General features: G+C 38.5%; 1 protein-coding gene across 1 annotated transcript in view; it reads left to right on the top strand.

Annotated features, from left to right (window-relative positions):
- LAMA2 (laminin subunit alpha 2) overlaps positions 1–17,782 on the top strand; it is a 590,097-nt gene that overhangs the window by 514,210 nt on the left and 58,105 nt on the right. The window contains 6 exon segments of the mRNA XM_042456962.1: positions 3,648–3,791; positions 5,799–5,932; positions 9,734–9,893; positions 14,276–14,400; positions 15,002–15,164; positions 17,228–17,372. Of these exon segments, the coding sequence (XP_042312896.1) occupies positions 3,648–3,791; positions 5,799–5,932; positions 9,734–9,893; positions 14,276–14,400; positions 15,002–15,164; positions 17,228–17,372 (871 nt within the window).

Raw genomic sequence — 17,782 nt, 5'->3', positions numbered from 1 at the left:
TTATAGAATCATCAAATCAAAGAATCAAGTTGGAAGGAATCACAAGGGTCATCTAGTCCAACCTCCTGCTGTGCAAGAGTACAAAATTACAACACTCCTAAAAGAAACCCATCCAACCTCTTATTAAAGACCTCCAAAGATGGAGAGTCCACAGTCCTTCAAGACATACCAATCCTCTGTTGAACAAGTCTTACAGCAAAAGGAAAAAAAGGAAGAAAAAGAAAAGAAAGAAAGGAGTTTCTCCAAATGTTTAGGTAGAATCTCTTTCCTTGCATTTTGATTTCATTTGTATTATAGTCTCTGGAATGGTCGAAAACAACCTTTCTCCATCTTCTACATGACATCCATTGAGATACAGTATTTGAAGATACCACTCATGTCACTTCTCAGTTTTCTCTTCTCCAAGTTAAACATACCCAGCTCCCAGAGTTATACATTAGTTACATACTGCTTGAAACAGACCTTTAGAACCACACCTGTTTCTTCTTTGGACATGACAGAGCATAAGGACTTGGAAATGATACATCATCTGTCAATGTTGTTAATTGTTCTTCAATGACTTCAATAGACAATGGCAATTAAGAACAATTGACACAATGATCAGTTGATGTATCATTTCCAAGCCCTTACATTCTCTCATGTTCACTCTGTCATTACTTAATTTTGAGTTATGGTGACTTTATGAATGATAGCTGTCCCAGTCACCCTGTCATCAACAGCCCTGCTCAAGTCTTGCAAACTCAGGGCTGTGGCTTTCTTGATTGGATCTATCCACCTGTAATGGATTCTTCCTCTTTTCCTACTACCTTCTACCTTAACAATCATTATTATTCTTTTTAATAATTCATGTCTTCTCATGTTATGTGTAAAGCACAACAATCTCAGCTGAGTCATCTTGGCTTCCTCTTGGATCCCTTCACTTGTCTTTTCAGCTATCCACTGTTTCCATAGAACTCTCAACCAGCACAACATTTCAAATGAGCTGATTCTTTCCCAATCAGCTTTTTTCACTGTCCATCTTTCACAGCCATACATAGAAATTGGAAATACAATGGCATGAACAATCCTGACAAACATAGGCCCTGTACATAGGCCTTTTGCCGGTTTTGCCGCTTCCCTGCGGCCTGGAAAAGCAGCGGATCAGGGCCTCGGGGCTGCTGCTGTGGCAGCTGAGGTCCCAATCCATCGGGGAAAGTGCCTTTGCATATCAATAAACATAATTAAGTCATTTTCATATATATATATATATATATAATAGTCACTCGATCCAGGCCTCCCTTTTAGTCACTTGTTAAGTTTTGTTATCATCAGCCATAGCTGGTATATAAGGAATCTGACAACACCTTTGCAGAATTGCCAAGAATATTAAGTGGAATTGCTTTCTCATTTTCTTGATTTTCTTCACCTTGTGTCCTTGGGTTAAGAGCATCATTTTCTAGCCTCATTACTTAGTCCCGAATCTGTCTTCCCAATGTAATTACATTTTAAACTCAGGGATCAGTTGGTAATGCTAAACTTATTTGCCATATGACCTACAGGAATCTGTAAAGTAAATCCCTAGAGATGAATGTTTGGTGAGCTACTGTTTAATGTAAGTCCAAGAGTCAAAGCATCAAGCTGCCTCCAGGAGAAATACAAAAAGGAATGCATGTGTGATGACAATGATAAAATATCTTGTTCACTTTAAGAGGAGCACTTCAAATAAATAGAGGCAAGGCCAGAAATCATTTTGTTCACCTCTGAAATAATTTTCTTCCATAGGCTTTAAAGCGTTTTTTTTTTTAAATTAACCACATGTTTGAGTAGAAATCTCTATGATTTTTCTATCCATACTGAATGGAAAAGCCAATGCTAGATGGAAAAGCCAATGGAGTTCAATTTTGGCTATATTAAAAGGTCCAGAATACATGAGTCTTTCAGAGCTAACTGGCCAGGGTAAGAATTTGCATATTTCTATATCCTATTGCATTCCATCACGCTCCCATTACTGTGTAACTATGCTTTAAAAACTGTTATTTTAAAATCACTCTATCAGGGCAGCTGAAGTAGTAGAATGATATCCATGAAAGTGCATGCTAAAATAAATCAGTTAGTCTTAAAGATGCTGCTGCAGTTTTCTAAGTATTCCCAGAATACCTTTAACATCAAGAACCCAGGCACTAAGAAACAGACTGCTTTGATTCTGGCACAGGGGCATCACAAGGGGACACCTCAGAAGGGAAGTGTCACCCTGTCTGTTAATGGGAAGGGGTGCTGAAGTCCAGCAGCTTTGCTGACAGGGCAGGAAAGGGAGACTCCATCTCCCACTCGGCCAGCATGTCCTCCTCCTCCAGGACTTCAGTGGCAGCAGTAGCCTGGCACATTGGCTGGGCAGCACAGAGGCAGGCAGCCAGGCAAGTGAGGAAAGGAGTATCCCCACCTGCCTGCCACTGCACTGCCCGGTTGATCCAGCAGGCAGTGACAGCTCTTCAGTGGTGGTAATAGTATTGCTGCTCAGGTGGGCAGCATAGAGGAAAGCAGATGAGGAGAAAAGTCCCCCTGTCTGCCTGCCTGCGCCACCTGGTGAAGCTGCCAGGCTACTCTTCGGTGGCAGCAGTAGCATGGCATCTTGGCCAGGCAGCGCAGAAGCAGGCAGGTGGGGAGTAGAGTCTCTCCTTCTTCCTGCCTCCATGTTAGCCAGCTGAGCTACCATGCTACTGCCACCACCAAAGAGCTGGAGGAAGAGGTTCTCCCAAAACACCCTCTCTTTTGCCCCTCCCAAGTGCCCACCCAGCAGCGTCCTCTGCCACATGCCTCCTAGGCTGCCCACCCTAGTTTCTGGGTTTCAAGAAGCTTTTGACAGGAAGATCACTGCTAGTACCCCCTACCAAAGTTACCACATCAGGTGATACTAACGCTAATAACACCACTGATCTGGCAGACTAGGATGGATCCTTTCTTTACCTTCTTCCAGTCAGCTCCATATACTTTTTATTCTGGTCACCATGCCACTGTCACTTTTGCTGGGGTATTTGTGTCTACCAACTAACTCTCAGCCAGACAATCAACTAAAATTGCTCACTTTTTCCTTGTTTCCATAACAAAATTCTGTAAGTTCAATAAAACAGGACATTATAGAAATGATCCAAGACTTTATTGACTTCATGATGATATGCACATAAATGCCATAACTTTCTTACATAACGACAATAATATTACAGGAAGAATAAAGTGAAGTCTTAATGAATATTAGAAAATTAGTTCTCAGGATTAAAAGGATTCCACTGAGACAGAACCAGAACTAAAATACGTGAAGCGTTTTCACAAAACAAAGAGAAAGCACGAAGCACATGGATCACAAATTCCACATAGGCCATATACTTAGTTTCCCTTGTGAATTCATTAGCCATTTACTTCTGAATGTATTCAGCAACAGAGGCTTTATAGCTGACCCTTGTCCACATTCACATACAGTATTCAAATAATTCTTGTGACAAAATAGCTGAATAACAGTTTGTGCAGAATGCCAGATAAGATTGCCATAGCCTGGTGGAAAGAGTGTGTTCATGAATGCATTGTTTGTTTGGGAATATGTAAAGTTTTCATTGCCAGTAATGATCTGTATCACCTGAGTTTTCTCTCCTGTTTTTGTTTCTTCACTATTGAAGATTAAAGTATCTGTGGCTTCTGGAGGCAACTGCATTCGCACATACAGACCAGAAATAAAGAAAGGAAGCTACAACACTGTCATTCTAAATGTAAAGACAAAAACTGCTGACAATCTGCTTTTTTATCTTGGAAGCAACAAATTTGTAAGTCTGCTCTCATTTTCCATTATAAAAATGTATAGTCAGTTCAGAGCTTTGTGTTGATACATTTAAGATGGAAATCAAAAGGCAGTTTTGATTCTTTGACTCAGAATTGGGGAGGATTAGGAAGGTTGAGAGATCAAGCTGTACATAAGCCCTCTGCAGTGCCACTTGCTACCACTGCTGCTGTTGACATGCTGTAGTGATTTCTGCTCCCTCCATTAGAAGTGGGACATCATAGTCCTCTGGCTCCATGGTTTACCAATGAGACTTAACCAAGCATTATAGTTCACAAATAATTATTGCTCTCAAATCTTTACTCAGCTCAAAAGTCCATCCCTCCCACCCTTTGCTCATTCACAGTGTCAAAATAATCTTTCCAGTTTATCACCTGCAGGACTAGCAGTAGAGGGATCTTATCCCATGAACAAATTAACCAGTTTACCTCTTCCAGCTTGAATTCAGGATCCAGGATGTTCCCGAATGTTATCATACCTAAGTTGACGCCTGTCTAGCTGTTGCTGTATGGTTGGCCAGCTGCACAGCTGCCAGCATTTTCCTCTTCACTGGTCACCTGGCAGTTTCCCCAGCTGCCAGAAGCAGCAGGAGAGAAAGATGTTGGCATGACGGTCCCTGATGCAGCCACCTTGTATCCATGCACCCTGTAGCAAAGAGCTTCAGCAGTGCACCAGTTCTATAGTGCAGATGCTTTCACTGATGGGTTGTCCAAACCCCAGAATGGTCAGTTCTTTACTCTGAATAAGAAATTGTTCCAAATTTAAATAATTAAAATTGGAATGACTCTTTCCTCAGAGTGAGTATAGTGCCACCAGAGCTATACTAGCAGCAAAAATAAAAAAGAGCAAGAAGGAAGAGAAAAGGGATGGTGAGGCAGCTGAGCCATTTCAAGTTGTGCCCCATTTTGTGTCAGAATTGTTGAAGAAGCATAGAATCCCAGACTGACAGAAATAAGAATTATTCTTATATGATTGCAATTCAAGATAAAAAGTAAAGAAAGAAAAAGCAGTCTAATCATTTTAAAAAACTCTTTTACAAATTGAATAAAGATGATTCAAGATTTTTGAAATGACATCATTGGCAGATACAGTTTGCATTTGCTGGGATTCTGATGTCAACAGTGTGAAGGTTATAAAAGCAAGATCAAAAATAATTAAAATGGTCTAGTTTTCTTTCTACTATGAAGGGTTCAGCAGTCACTTTCTGCTTGCCTATGCAGTACTTTGAATTAGGGATAGAAAGAGTATTCAAACACTTGAACAAAATGAAAAAGAGATTTCTTGAGTGTTGGGAAATGAAGAGAAACCTGGTCAAAGCCACAGCCTCACCAAGAAGCCCGGGAGTCAAGCATCAAGGAAATGTAGCATGAATTTTCCTTCTCTCCCACCCGAAGAGACTCACTATTTTCCTCCCCCCCCCCACCTGACATTGCCATCTAGTGGCCAAGGGAGAGCAGGAGTAGCCAAGGTTCATCCAGCTATGTTGTGATAGCCAGATGCACAATGATAATGAAAATTAAAATTGGAAGTGCCAGGCAAAAGACTATGGTAATCAGGGGTATGTGTACCCTTCCTATCCTACTCTCCAAATCAGTACAAATATCTCAAGTGTCAAGTTTGAAAAAATCATATTGGATGAGAGCACTGGCCAGCTGGAGACATGAAAAACACACAAAAAAACATCTGGTCCCCATGAAAAGCTCATGTGCTACATATGCACATGTGTGTATGTGTGCCAAGGAAGACAGTTGTATTGATTCTAACAGTGCTGTGTTTGCACTGATGGGTTACAACTATTGATTTTGCTCCTTATGTGAGCATATTTGGAATAATTCAGTGAGGGTGGGAATTGCATGGCTGTGCTAGTATAATAATAAACTGATATCACTGGTAAGAACAGGTGTTGTTAAAATTCTCTCTCTCTCTCTGTTTGGTTGATTTTGTTCTTATTTCTCTAATGCTATTGATTTTTTAAAAAATCTTTTTTTATTAGACTGACTTTCTAGCCATAGAAATGCGTAAAGGCAAAGTCGATTTCTTGTGGGATGTTGGGTCTGGAGTTGGACGAGTTGAGTATCCAGATCTAACCATTGATGATGGATTTTGGTACCGAATTGAAGCATCAAGGCAAGTGCTCTGTTCTTTAATGATAGATTTAACGCTTACAATCTGTTATGGTAGCAGGGCTTTTTCATAGTGGCACCACAATAATGTAGCTCCTTCCTCAAGGGTTTTGGCAGAGTTCTTCCCATCTCATTTTTACAATGTGATCTGCCAAATTGTTCAGGTTTCCTTTTTTGGACTGGTGCAAAATGATGTATGCAACCCAGAATTTTTCCATAGAAATATGATTAGAAAGATAACATTAACTTTCTTAATATTTAAGTACTATTTTTTCATTTCTGAGTTTGGTGTATTTCAATCACCTTGAACTGCTCAGTATGTATGGGAAAACAGAATATAAGCTGCCTTGAATCCCATAAATCCAATAAATTAATGAATAAATAAATAATATGAGTAATACTTTCTGAAATAAGAATTTAGAAAAAAAATCATATAAAAACATTAGTGAAACTAATATGATGAGTAACTTTATTATAGCCATTGCCAGTGGCATCCTTAGTCCTAGAGTCACTCAGCATTGTGGGGGGTGGCCAAAAGGGCATGCTCACCCTTCTTCTTTACTGCCATGGTGGCAAAGCCAGAAAGGTCGCACTCGCCTTCACCCTTCTCCTTCACGGAGTTGATAGCCTCCTTCTCAGGAGGATGTCACCACTACAGTGAAACGGGGGGGGGGGGGGGGGGGGGGGGGGGCTGGCTCCGGTACACAGTCACCTTTTTTCAACCCACAGTGCCAGGAGGGCCTGACCAGTTGTCAACCTTCTTCTGAGGTGTCACCTGGTGTGGTCCACACTCCCTGCACCCCCTTGTTGATGCCACTGACCAATTGATTCTCTTTTTTCAGGTTAGCATGCAGCCTCTCTGCTTATGATGACTTCCTGTAATAACACTCTTCCAATGCAATCCTACCAAAATCTACTCAGAAGTAATTCTCACTGAGTTCAATGGGATTTACTTTCTAGATAAGCATCCATAGAATTGGAACGTCAGTTTCTTTTATGTGAATAGACTCCACAACTCTCCAGCTGCACAATTACAGGAAAGGATTATTAGTTTAATTGACTTAGTGTAATACACTGCTCAAACTACAAGAATAATTTGTCATGGCAGAATATGCTCAGGTTATCTTTGTAATCAAGGGCTTTATATGTTTCAGCAGTGAAGTGGGTGCTCCTTTTCTATATCCAGTACCATACTAATGAAGTCAATTCTGTCAATCCTTCCCAAATGATAACCTCCTGCCTATATTTAGGAGTAACAGCTGAATGGATAGAACCTCCACAGTTGCACTGGCCATAGCAAGAAGAAATTTTTTTTAAAAAAAAATGCCCAGAACCTAGTAGCAATGCTTGGAAAATGAGGTGAAAATCTGGACATGTAACAGCTTTCAGCAAAATTGTTCTGAGAATTAAAGTAAAGGAGCCCTCATGGCACAGTGGTTAAATGCAGTCACTCAAAACCATAAGGTTGTGAGCTCAATATCAGTGAAAGAGCTCAAGCTCAACTCAGGCTAGTATCCTTTCGAGGTCGCTAAAATGAGTCCCCAGATTGTTGGGGGCAATTAGCTTATAGCTGTAAACCGCTTAGACACTGTTAGTTCAGTATGAAGTGGTATGTACATAAAGCTGTTTGTTTTATACATTTTTGAGCTTTAAAATATTGTTATTTGTCAATGATTTTCTCTGACAGTAGCTTCTCTGCCAGACACTGTGGCTGATAACTGTTTAAAAACAAAAAGATGCAGATTTATAATTACTTTGCTAGTGTTTCAAGTCAAGACCCAGTAGTGCTGTACACATAATGGTTGCAGGTGAATATGCATTTAGCCCACATAGAATCACTTTTACTTGGGGAGGTAGGGGACACTTTTCATTTCAGTGCTTCAGATAACAGGCAGTTATTTCTTCAGTGCACATGCAAATAATTATTGTAAGATATAAAAAGTATGGTAGTTAGTAGTCTGAACAGACTGACCAGCAATATCCTTGGAAGCCAAGATGGTCAAACTGAGGCTGCCGAACTGAGTAGAGAGGTGGAGGACAGGGGTCTTGGAGATGTCTCATACACAGAGTCACCATGGGTCAGGGATGATTCAAGGGCAGTTAACAATAACAACAACAAAGTCCAAGCAGGAGGGAGAGTGAGATAGCCCCCATCTCCAGCCACAAACCATTGGTGAGAAAATGGTTCTCAACCTTAAACAGTTGGGGAGAAAATATGGCAAATACTTTAAAGGATGCATGTATTTCTGTGAAATTTAATCATGATTGCTTTCAAAGAGTAAAGAATCTTTTGTGGCTGTATTTCTAATACCTTTTTGTGGAAAAAAGATGTATCAACAAAGAGACTACTCTGACAGGACATGCATGATATTTAGTAGCTTAGAATTTTCCTCTTATTTTCCTGTATTAGATACATTTTGGATGGGAATGTTGAGATCAAATATTATGAGAGCATTTTTAATCCTGCTTGAAATTATATTGCAGCAGTTTGTAGTATGTTTGTAGTTATTATTACACCAGTTAACTAGTTTTATCTATAAAATATTTATTCATGTTTTGTTATGTAAATTATTTGAATCATAGTAATGCTTAGTATATTTCATTCTTAAGTCCAATTATACAGTAGGCACTATTAGAATTGGTTAACACCTTTGTTGTTGATACTGTCAGTTGACTAATCAATAAACTTGTTGTTGTTGTTAACACCTTTGTCAGAAATTTTCATGACAGTGCAATTTATGATATTTCCTAGATAATATTCACCAAGGAATGCTGTGTATATTCTGTTAACATTATCAGTTCATTGAGACAAATCAGTTTGGAATTTAGACTCCTGACATTTACAAACAAAGGGAAAAAATATTAATAATTCTACTCCATATAATAAAAGATATTGTTGATTCGTGGAAAGCAGTAAATCTTGATTGAACAAATAAATGCATTAAGGGGTTTATTTATTTATTTTTAAATCAATCTAAGGCTTTCACTTTTATATAGAATGATTTAAAGCTTAATTTTTCATTTGTTCTGTTCAAATAAAGATAAAAAGATATAACTTTATTCTTGTTACTTGTGTAGGCTATACAAGAAGGGAAGTACAGTATATTATGCTGTTTCATGCAGTATGGGAGATTTGTTGTGGGATTGAAAGACAAAAAAACTCCAATAAGAAATGCTCAGAAAGTTACTTTTCATAAGAATTAATGTAATAACAGTCTAAAGCCATCCATAATTTTGAAGTGGTAGAATGGCGGTTTTGGGACCAATCAGTTATGGGTGACTTGAGTATGCCATTATATTTGTTTTTCTTGAAAATGTATCTCCAAGTTCCACCAATAAGGAGTGGGGCTAATGTGCATTGCCAAGGAAGTCTCTCTTCCATATGCATAGGATGGCAGGGAGGACTTGCAGAAAGCTACTGTGAAGGGGTATAGAAAGTGAGTCTTGTAGAGCTAGCTCATATAACATTGTGGTGGCTTCTCTGGAATCCCCTCACAAAAAATGAACACAACACCATTGGTGGCTTCCCAACTTCTCCCCTTAATTAGTTGCCACTCAAGACATCTGAGGTCAAACAAGTGTGATGAGCTTTAACCAATGGGAATCTGGCCTGCTGGCCAACCTCTTTTCAAGAGATCAGCAAACAGATAGTTATGCTGGAATCCTGTGTACTTTTTCTAACAAGAGTTGTGTGTAGAATTTGTGAAAATGTCACACCATTTTTATTCATTTAGCAGAATTTGTGGATTTATGAATTAACTGATTGATAATAATATTCTCTTCCCTGATTTTTGTTTATTTTTAGAACTGGAAGAAATGGCACAGTTTCTGTACAGGCATTGGAAGGTCCTAAAGCCACCATTGTGCCAAGTCTCTTCAGTGCAATTTCTCCACCTGGTTACACAATTTTGGATGTAGATGCAAATGCCATGCTGTTTGTTGGAGGCCTAACAGGGAAAATAAAGGTAGTGATCCTCTGTGAACAAGTCACCGTGGGTTTCCAAGGCTGAGCAAGGATTCAAATGCTGATCTCCCAGAGTCCTAGTCTAGCACTCAGTTGTATACTCAGTCCTTATTATTGTTGTCTCCAAGACAAGAAGTGAAAAATATTGCTTGGATGGAGATATAGTGGGATGTCATAGACTCGGTTACACATAGCAGTTACAACAGTTGTATCACAGCAGTTACTTCTACACTGAAAGTGTTTGATACTTGTATTTAACACCACAAGTCCCCTTCCACATACCTAAAAACAAAAACCAGCCCCTCCTGAATGCCAGAAATGACTAAGAATGTTTATATAAAGTTTTGTAGCTAGACATAGGTAGGCCAAGCAAGTGTAATCTCATCCTGACTTGTATCAGCAGTCTCTCCCAACAACTCTAATCCTTACAAAATTCTAAAGCAAAGTGGAATGGGGAAGATAGAGTAGATTAAAAAAATGCCCTTGCTGCTAAGAACAGTTTTACCTCTGTAACTCCCTGTATAATGATGTATTTTTAAATATTGTAAGACAGATCTAGTATACATACAGTTACCTGTTAGGTATATTCACTACCATGGTCAGTATATTTTAACAACAAATAGGCCTGGTTAACTCAGTACATTTTTCACTACTCAAAAGGATCATACAATGACATCTCTTGTCATGCTTAACCCCATCCAGGCAGATTTTTCTCCCCAAGGATTATGTTTTGCTGTACAATTACTGTATACTTTCCAAAATTTTCTTTACTTCCATTAAAAAAAACTTTGGAAAGTATAATTGTGCAGCACAATTATAATTGTGAAGCATTAAATAAGGTATTTGAACTGTGCTGCTGCAGAACATGCCATAATGGAATGTTCAGTTATACTATAATGGAAAAAGCCAGTTGTGTTGTGCCAAAATACAAGGTTGGGGGGAGGAGGCACTGACTAACTGTTTAGTTCTGTCAGTAGTGACATGAACATGTACAGTGTGCACTTTCCTTATGCAGGGGACCTGTTCTGGACCCCCTCCCCCCCACACACACACACTAAGGCAAATCCCGCATATGATGAAGCCCCATTAATTCAAATGGGGCACGTCCGCACAGCATGGCCCCATTCACCATATTAGGGCTTGCCATCTGCGTAACCTCAAATCCATGTATGGCAAGCCCGCATACATCACGGGCACACTCTACCAGGTAACAGTGCATTAATAGTAGTTAAAAACAACAACTAGCCTGGGCCCAAAACAGAATCTTCTTCTAAAATGCAGCATGAGTGCAGTATCAGTTATCACCCATTACTGAACCAATGATTACCCAAAGTCCTTGATACAACATTATTATAAGCATACTTTTGCTGTGGTGATAGATATCAGGATGTGCCAGAATAAGGCAAGGATAAAGAACCATAATCTCTTTTAGACTGTCTCAGTTGCCTGGGATTCAGGTCAGCTTTCCCAACACAAACTGCATCAGTACACTAGATGAACAATGTGTGCTTAGAAATCAGAAAGGGAACTTTGACCTGGCTGTTCATTTGGGATATAATTAATCATCATATATGAAGAGGAAGGCTTTCATGGCCGGCATCCATAGTTTTTTGTGGGTTTTTCGGGCTATGTGGCCATGTTCTAGAAGAATTTCTTCCTGATGTTTCGTCAGCATCTGTGGCTGGCATCTTCAGAGAAACTGAAGATGCCAGCCACAGATGCTGGTGAGACATCAGGAAGAAACTCTTCTAGAACATGGCCACATAGCCCAAAAAACCCACAAAAAACTACAATCATCATATCTTTCTGAACTAGCTTGAAGAAGGTCTCAGGACATTGCCAGGGCTTGAGGATAGTTGAAGCAAAACCTTCTCCTATTCTCCAGTTCAATATTTCTGTATATCATGTTTTAAATGATAGTGGCCATACCCAGGCTACAAACACTCTGGGAGCAGAGAGCCATGGCTTTTCTCACCTGTTGCTCCTCTATCCAGTCATCTGCCTTTGCTTGCTTACCTGTTCTGTGACACACTTGGAGTTGTGCTCATTATAGTAGAAGGAGAAGGAATGTACAGAATGAGTGGAAAGAAGATTTTATCCTATCTCTGATTGCACTCTAAAATGAAAGGATATGCTTTGGTTCTAGGAACCATGTTAAGATGGTACTTTCCAATTTCATTTTGAATATTCAGTAGAGAAGAATGCTTTAGTATTGAAAAATAAATACCCTTTTCACCTCTCAGCTTGCTTATTTTTTTTTTTAAAAAAAGGTCTTTTTCAGTTTAATGTGCTTTTTCAGTTTGACTGAAATAGAATACATTGCCTATTTATCATGGAGTTTTCAAAAGTGATATTGAATATACAATTCACCAATTAAAATATTCACAGTGACCTTGGAATAAATCATTGAAGTTGTTAGACTTTCATGTCATGCCTCTCTTTGAAAGTCAAGTTGCTCTTCTCCATATGCTCACACATTAATATTTTTAATATTAATAATTGCTTCATGAAAAGTAGCAGGTGCTTGTGAGTCTCAAATTGCTAAATATCTGGAATTGAACCTAACTCATATTGATGAAGTAAAACATAAAAGAAAATTGGATACTTTTGGAAAAGACAAGTTGTTCTTAGAACAAAATATTTTCGAGTAGTGCATATGACCTATTTTGTTTTTATTTTGTGAATAATAACTGCTGGCTTGTGAGCAAAATAAATAAATAAAGCTCTGCCAAAATTATTAATTTAATATTATCAATAGGCTACACTGGATAGTAATCTTAGTTTTCCTTTCAGTCTAGATTTCAATAATAAAGTAAGATTATTTACAAACGTGATTGTTCCCATATTTTTGTATAGAAAAACATTGAAATATACTGTAATTCAGCTATTATAGAACACAAAAATAGTAATTTGTATACTGAGACCCACCTGAAACAAAACACACAAACAAGGTTTGCAGGAATTGAAAATAATGTTAACAGTTTGCCACCGGGTAAGCCATCTTTATGGCTTTTATGTCAAATAGCCTCCACCTACTTGCTTAGCTGGCTGACTCAGATATGAATAATCTTCAGGAAGGAAAGCAGAATGTAAAATGGCAATGTGTGATCACTCTCTGTAATGCATCTACAAGAACCCCACATAGCACTAAAAATTTCCATGACCCCAGCATTAGCTATATTTGAATAGCAAGGTTTTATTCCTCATTGGACAGAAGCAAGTTCCGCTGCTTCTACTAAAGAAGTAGAATGGCATCTTGATATTACAACTCCAGCTATGACCACAGTTGATAATGACTATGCCAGGAATGAATAGAAGGGGATAGAAATACCAATAGGAAGGTCAGTAATATTTGATTTAGAAATAGGTATGTAAATAATTTTTTTTCTTTCAAGAGAAATCAGCAACTGCATCAAAAAAATTTCCCTCCCATGTATTAGCTAAAGGATGTGTGCTTCCCCCACCAGTACTTTTTTCTGCCTTTTGCACTAGTCTCTTTTCACTTTTGTTAAGCAAAACCTGTACACATACACACATGGCAAGGGCAAAAAAATGCAAACAATTCATGCAGTGCTTACATTTTAAAAAAAAGTCCATACTGAAAAAATATATGCAAAAATCTATTATTGTTCTGCCTGTTGACAGACCATGAATATCTCAGACTTGTCTGGATTAAACTTCAGCCTGTCCGCCCTTATCCAATCCTTTACTGGAATCACTAGTTTAGAACTAAAACAGCTTTGTTTGTTTGCAGTGGAAAGAAGAAATAGAATTGAGACACTGAATCCCAAATCTCCAGATAACTTCTTCTTGTGGTTTCATGTATATCCTAAATAACATAAAATGCAAGACAGAATCCTGAGGGACTGCACATACTACCAAGACGTCAAACAGGAATCCCACAGCACATGCTTCTGTGCTTTCTCCTCCAGAAAGGAGAAAAGCTACTGTAAATTCAGTCCCTCCAAATCTGATCCTAGCAAGGCAGCCCAGAAGGATACCATGATCTCAAAAGCTGCCAAGCAGTTTCCTGGTATAGGTCATCCACCAAGGTCACGAAAAACATTTATGTTTTATAACAAGACCTGAAACCAGAAATGTATCCAGATAATGTATCTCCTGTAGGAACCCTTGGAGCTGAGAGCCTGCTTCAACACCCTAGGACCTTGCACCAAAATGTAACTTTTTTGATGGGCCAGTAATTGCTCTGCATGACAGAATTTAGGGAAAGCTTTTTAAGAAACAGTCTTACAGATGCCGTTGTTGGATGGTCATGTTATGGTGAAGCAATGTAAGGTCTTGGCCCTTCTGTGCTTACAGTTATAACACTGTTTTCCATTAACAAAGAGCTCAGAACTCAGCCATCATGCTTTGTATTTTCAGAAATCTGAGGCTGTAAGAGTCACTACTTTCACTGGCTGTATGGGAGAGACCTATTTGGACAGCAAACCAATAGGCCTGTGGAATTTCAGAGACATTGAAGGAGAGTGTAAAGGCTGTGCTGTAAGGTAAGATTTTCCTTATCTTTTCTATTTTTAATTCTCTTTAATGTACAAAATATTTGACCAAATAAAACCAGATTTCTTTTACAATGATAAATTATATACAATTATCAATCATATTTTTATTCTGCTCTTCAAGAATTGTAGATATATACGGCAGATATAAACAATTAGATTTGCTTTGTGGAATATACCCATATCAAATATAATTGAAGAATGAGTAATCTAAACCTTTCTTTAAAAATTATTAACAGCCTCTAGTTATCTTTTCTAAATCTTCTCTTCTATTATGTCTGCTTCACATAGACATTTTTCCATAGGAAACAACATTTTATAATCATCATTGTTTGGTGAAGGGGCCAATCATGTAGTAATCCAATAAATAAAGTACTTTAGAAACCATGTTATTTGAGACAGGTCATCAGACTAAAAAAGAAAGAAAGAATACTGTAGGTGTTAACTCCAATCTCCTACTTAAGTCCTACTGGTAAGAAAATTTATACCAGTTTCAGGTTTGAGAAAGATCTTCAGTTCCCTATTATTGCTGTTTGTATATAGCAGTTTTGACAATTTCTGTCTGAATTTTGAATATTCCTCTCCCCCTTAGTCCACAGGTGGCAGATGGTGAGGGCACAGTTCAGTTTGATGGAGAAGGTTATGCCATGGTGAGCCGCCCAATAAGATGGAATCCAAATATCTCCATGGTTATGTTCAAGTTCAAGACATTTTCTTCTACTGCTCTTCTAATGTACCTTGCTACAATTGACTTGGTAAGCATAACCTAAATACTTCCTGGGTTTTTTTTGTTGTTGTTATTAACATTGTGGAGTACAGTATACAGTTCCCACTGAGATTAAAATGTATGCCATTAAGTGGCAGATGTCACTTAAATGAAGACAGTGAATTATATGACTTGTGCAAGACCATTTATTGACGATTTATAAGGGCAGTGCAGCAGCTTGCATAATGTTGTTAGTAGGATTCTGTGCAGATTGTGACAGTGATTATGTGTACTGCTTCTAATGAATATTGCTTTTTAAGTTGCACTGTAATAGAGTCATTAATTTTGGGCTAATAATAATAATAATAATAATAATAATAATAATAATAATAATTTATTTATACTCCGCTCTTCAACCAAGGCTATCAGAGCGGCTTACAATTTGTAAATCAGACATTTCCCTGCCCTCAGGCTTACAATCTAAAAAAGACAGACACAAAAGGAAAAGGGAATGGCAGTGGGGAAGGAGGAAAGTCCAGCGGATCTACACTCGAAGGCCTGTTGGAGCTGGCTTGCCTCTCTCTCCCCAAGATGGTGGCTGAAGGGAGGGTCATCTTCTTTGCAGGCAAGGTCTGTTGGAGCTGGCCTGCCTCTCTCTCCTTAAGATGGTGGCTGAAGGGAGGGCCGTCTTCTTTGCAGGCAAGACCTGTTGGAGCTGGCTTGCCTCTCTCTCCCCAGGATGGTGGCTGAAGGGAGGGCTATATGTCTCTAACAGGCCTTTTCTCTTTTCAGTTATCTTCAGGCATAAGATAATATCAAAATATATTTCACTGGCATTATTTTCCTTATTTTTAGAAAAATATACATGATTATGTGTTAATTTCTTTGATTGTAAATAAAAGGAGTGCATACACAGTAGGTAGGAGAGCCATGTGGTGTAGTGGTTTGAGCATTGGACTACAACTCTGGAGACCAGGGTTAAAATCTCCATTCACCCATGGAAATCCACTGTGTGATCTTGGACAAGTCATACTCTTATCAGCTCAGATGAAGGCAAAGGCAAACCTCCTCTGAACAAATCTTGCAAAGAAATCCCAGTGATACATTTGCCTTAGGATCACCATATGATGGAAATTACTCAAAGGCGCACAAGAACAACATTTTAAGCAGACAGTGTGGGGTGCAATCCCTCTCCATAAGGGGGTGTACAGACTGTATTCAAATGAATACAAACAGGGCTCAATAGAATTCCTGTTTCTTTTCAGTCAGTCATACATAGACTCAGCAGACAATAACACTCCAGAGAATAAGAGGATTCTCCTTATTCTCTGGAAGATCTTGATCTCAGACAAATTGGACACTACAGAAATCTGTGACTGGATAATGGTGTGGTATGGAAGGCCACATAAAGCTCCTTGTTCCCATAAAGATCTATGAAATGTGTTGAAATGATAATGGAAATATTATAAGTGATAATAAAACAATTAAAAGAATGTGATTTAGATATAATTAGCATATGACTATTTGAAAACTGCATATTTTCAGTTGGTTATGTTAGGTCTTTCCTTTAATTTCAAAAACAACGACAGACTTAGAACTGCTGTATAGGTAACAAAAAGCTCGGTGTATATTACAGAAATGGTTAAAATTCTGTTTCTCAGCCAGCATATAAATCAGCCTAATCCTATTGCTATGCAATATACTGATCATAACTGATTTAGTAGGCCTGCTCTAGTTGTGATTGGCAATTAGATTGAAGCCAGTATTTTTTCAAAGCAGTCAGTTCAAGTAAATAAAAAGGATATTAATTGGCAGCAATGAGCTGGAAGTTTATTATGCAAACAGTGTTTAAGTTACATTATCTGGATCTTAGTGATTAAAAGAAGCTCTTCTTAGTACATAATACTGCCTCGCCATTCATAGTAGATTTCTCAACTGAACCCCCTGGCTTGAGTTACATTAACTTAAAGAGGGGTTAATGACTCTTGCATACCACCCAGTGATGAAGTGGGAACTGGAAGCTGAAGACTCACTTTGAATTTTTTTTTCTTCAGAAAAGTAGAACCTGGCTTTCAGTAACTGAATAAGATTTCTAATGCTTCTCATTAACAGAAAGATTTCATGAGCATTGAACTCAGTGATGGGCATATTAAAGTCAGCTATGATCTGGGTTCAGGAACAGCTTCAGTTGTCAGCAACCAAAACCACAATGATGGGAAATGGAAGTCATTCACCTTGTCAAGAATTCTAAAACAAGGTGAGTTCCTGCAGGGATAACATCATAAACATTCTAATTATCTTATCCAGCACAGCTAACTGCTTAATCATGGAGAAGATGATGTATAAAATTGCTGGGTTTAGAAAGTTGTAAAAGACTTAGCAGCTTCTTCTGCTTTCAATTACAGATGTCTCAGGTTAGCTGTGACTGATTGCAGTGTCAAACAGGTCTTGTATGATTTTCTTTTGGAAATAGTACCTTAATTTTTCAGGCATAATTCTGCCTTACAACTACCCAAATTACACTCTCAAATTCATCTGAGCAGAGGTGGGGGTGGGGTGGGGAAATAACGTGAAGTTCTCTGATGTTTTTCCAAGTTCATAAACAAGCCTGTGCTATTCCTGTTAGAATGCAAATTGAGTTTGCACTTTGCAGTGCCTTTTGTAACC

This window comes from Sceloporus undulatus, chromosome 1, assembly GCF_019175285.1.
Source record: "Sceloporus undulatus isolate JIND9_A2432 ecotype Alabama chromosome 1, SceUnd_v1.1, whole genome shotgun sequence".
Taxonomy (NCBI): domain Eukaryota; kingdom Metazoa; phylum Chordata; class Lepidosauria; order Squamata; family Phrynosomatidae; genus Sceloporus; species Sceloporus undulatus.
This window is presented reverse-complemented; position numbering and strand designations above follow the sequence as displayed.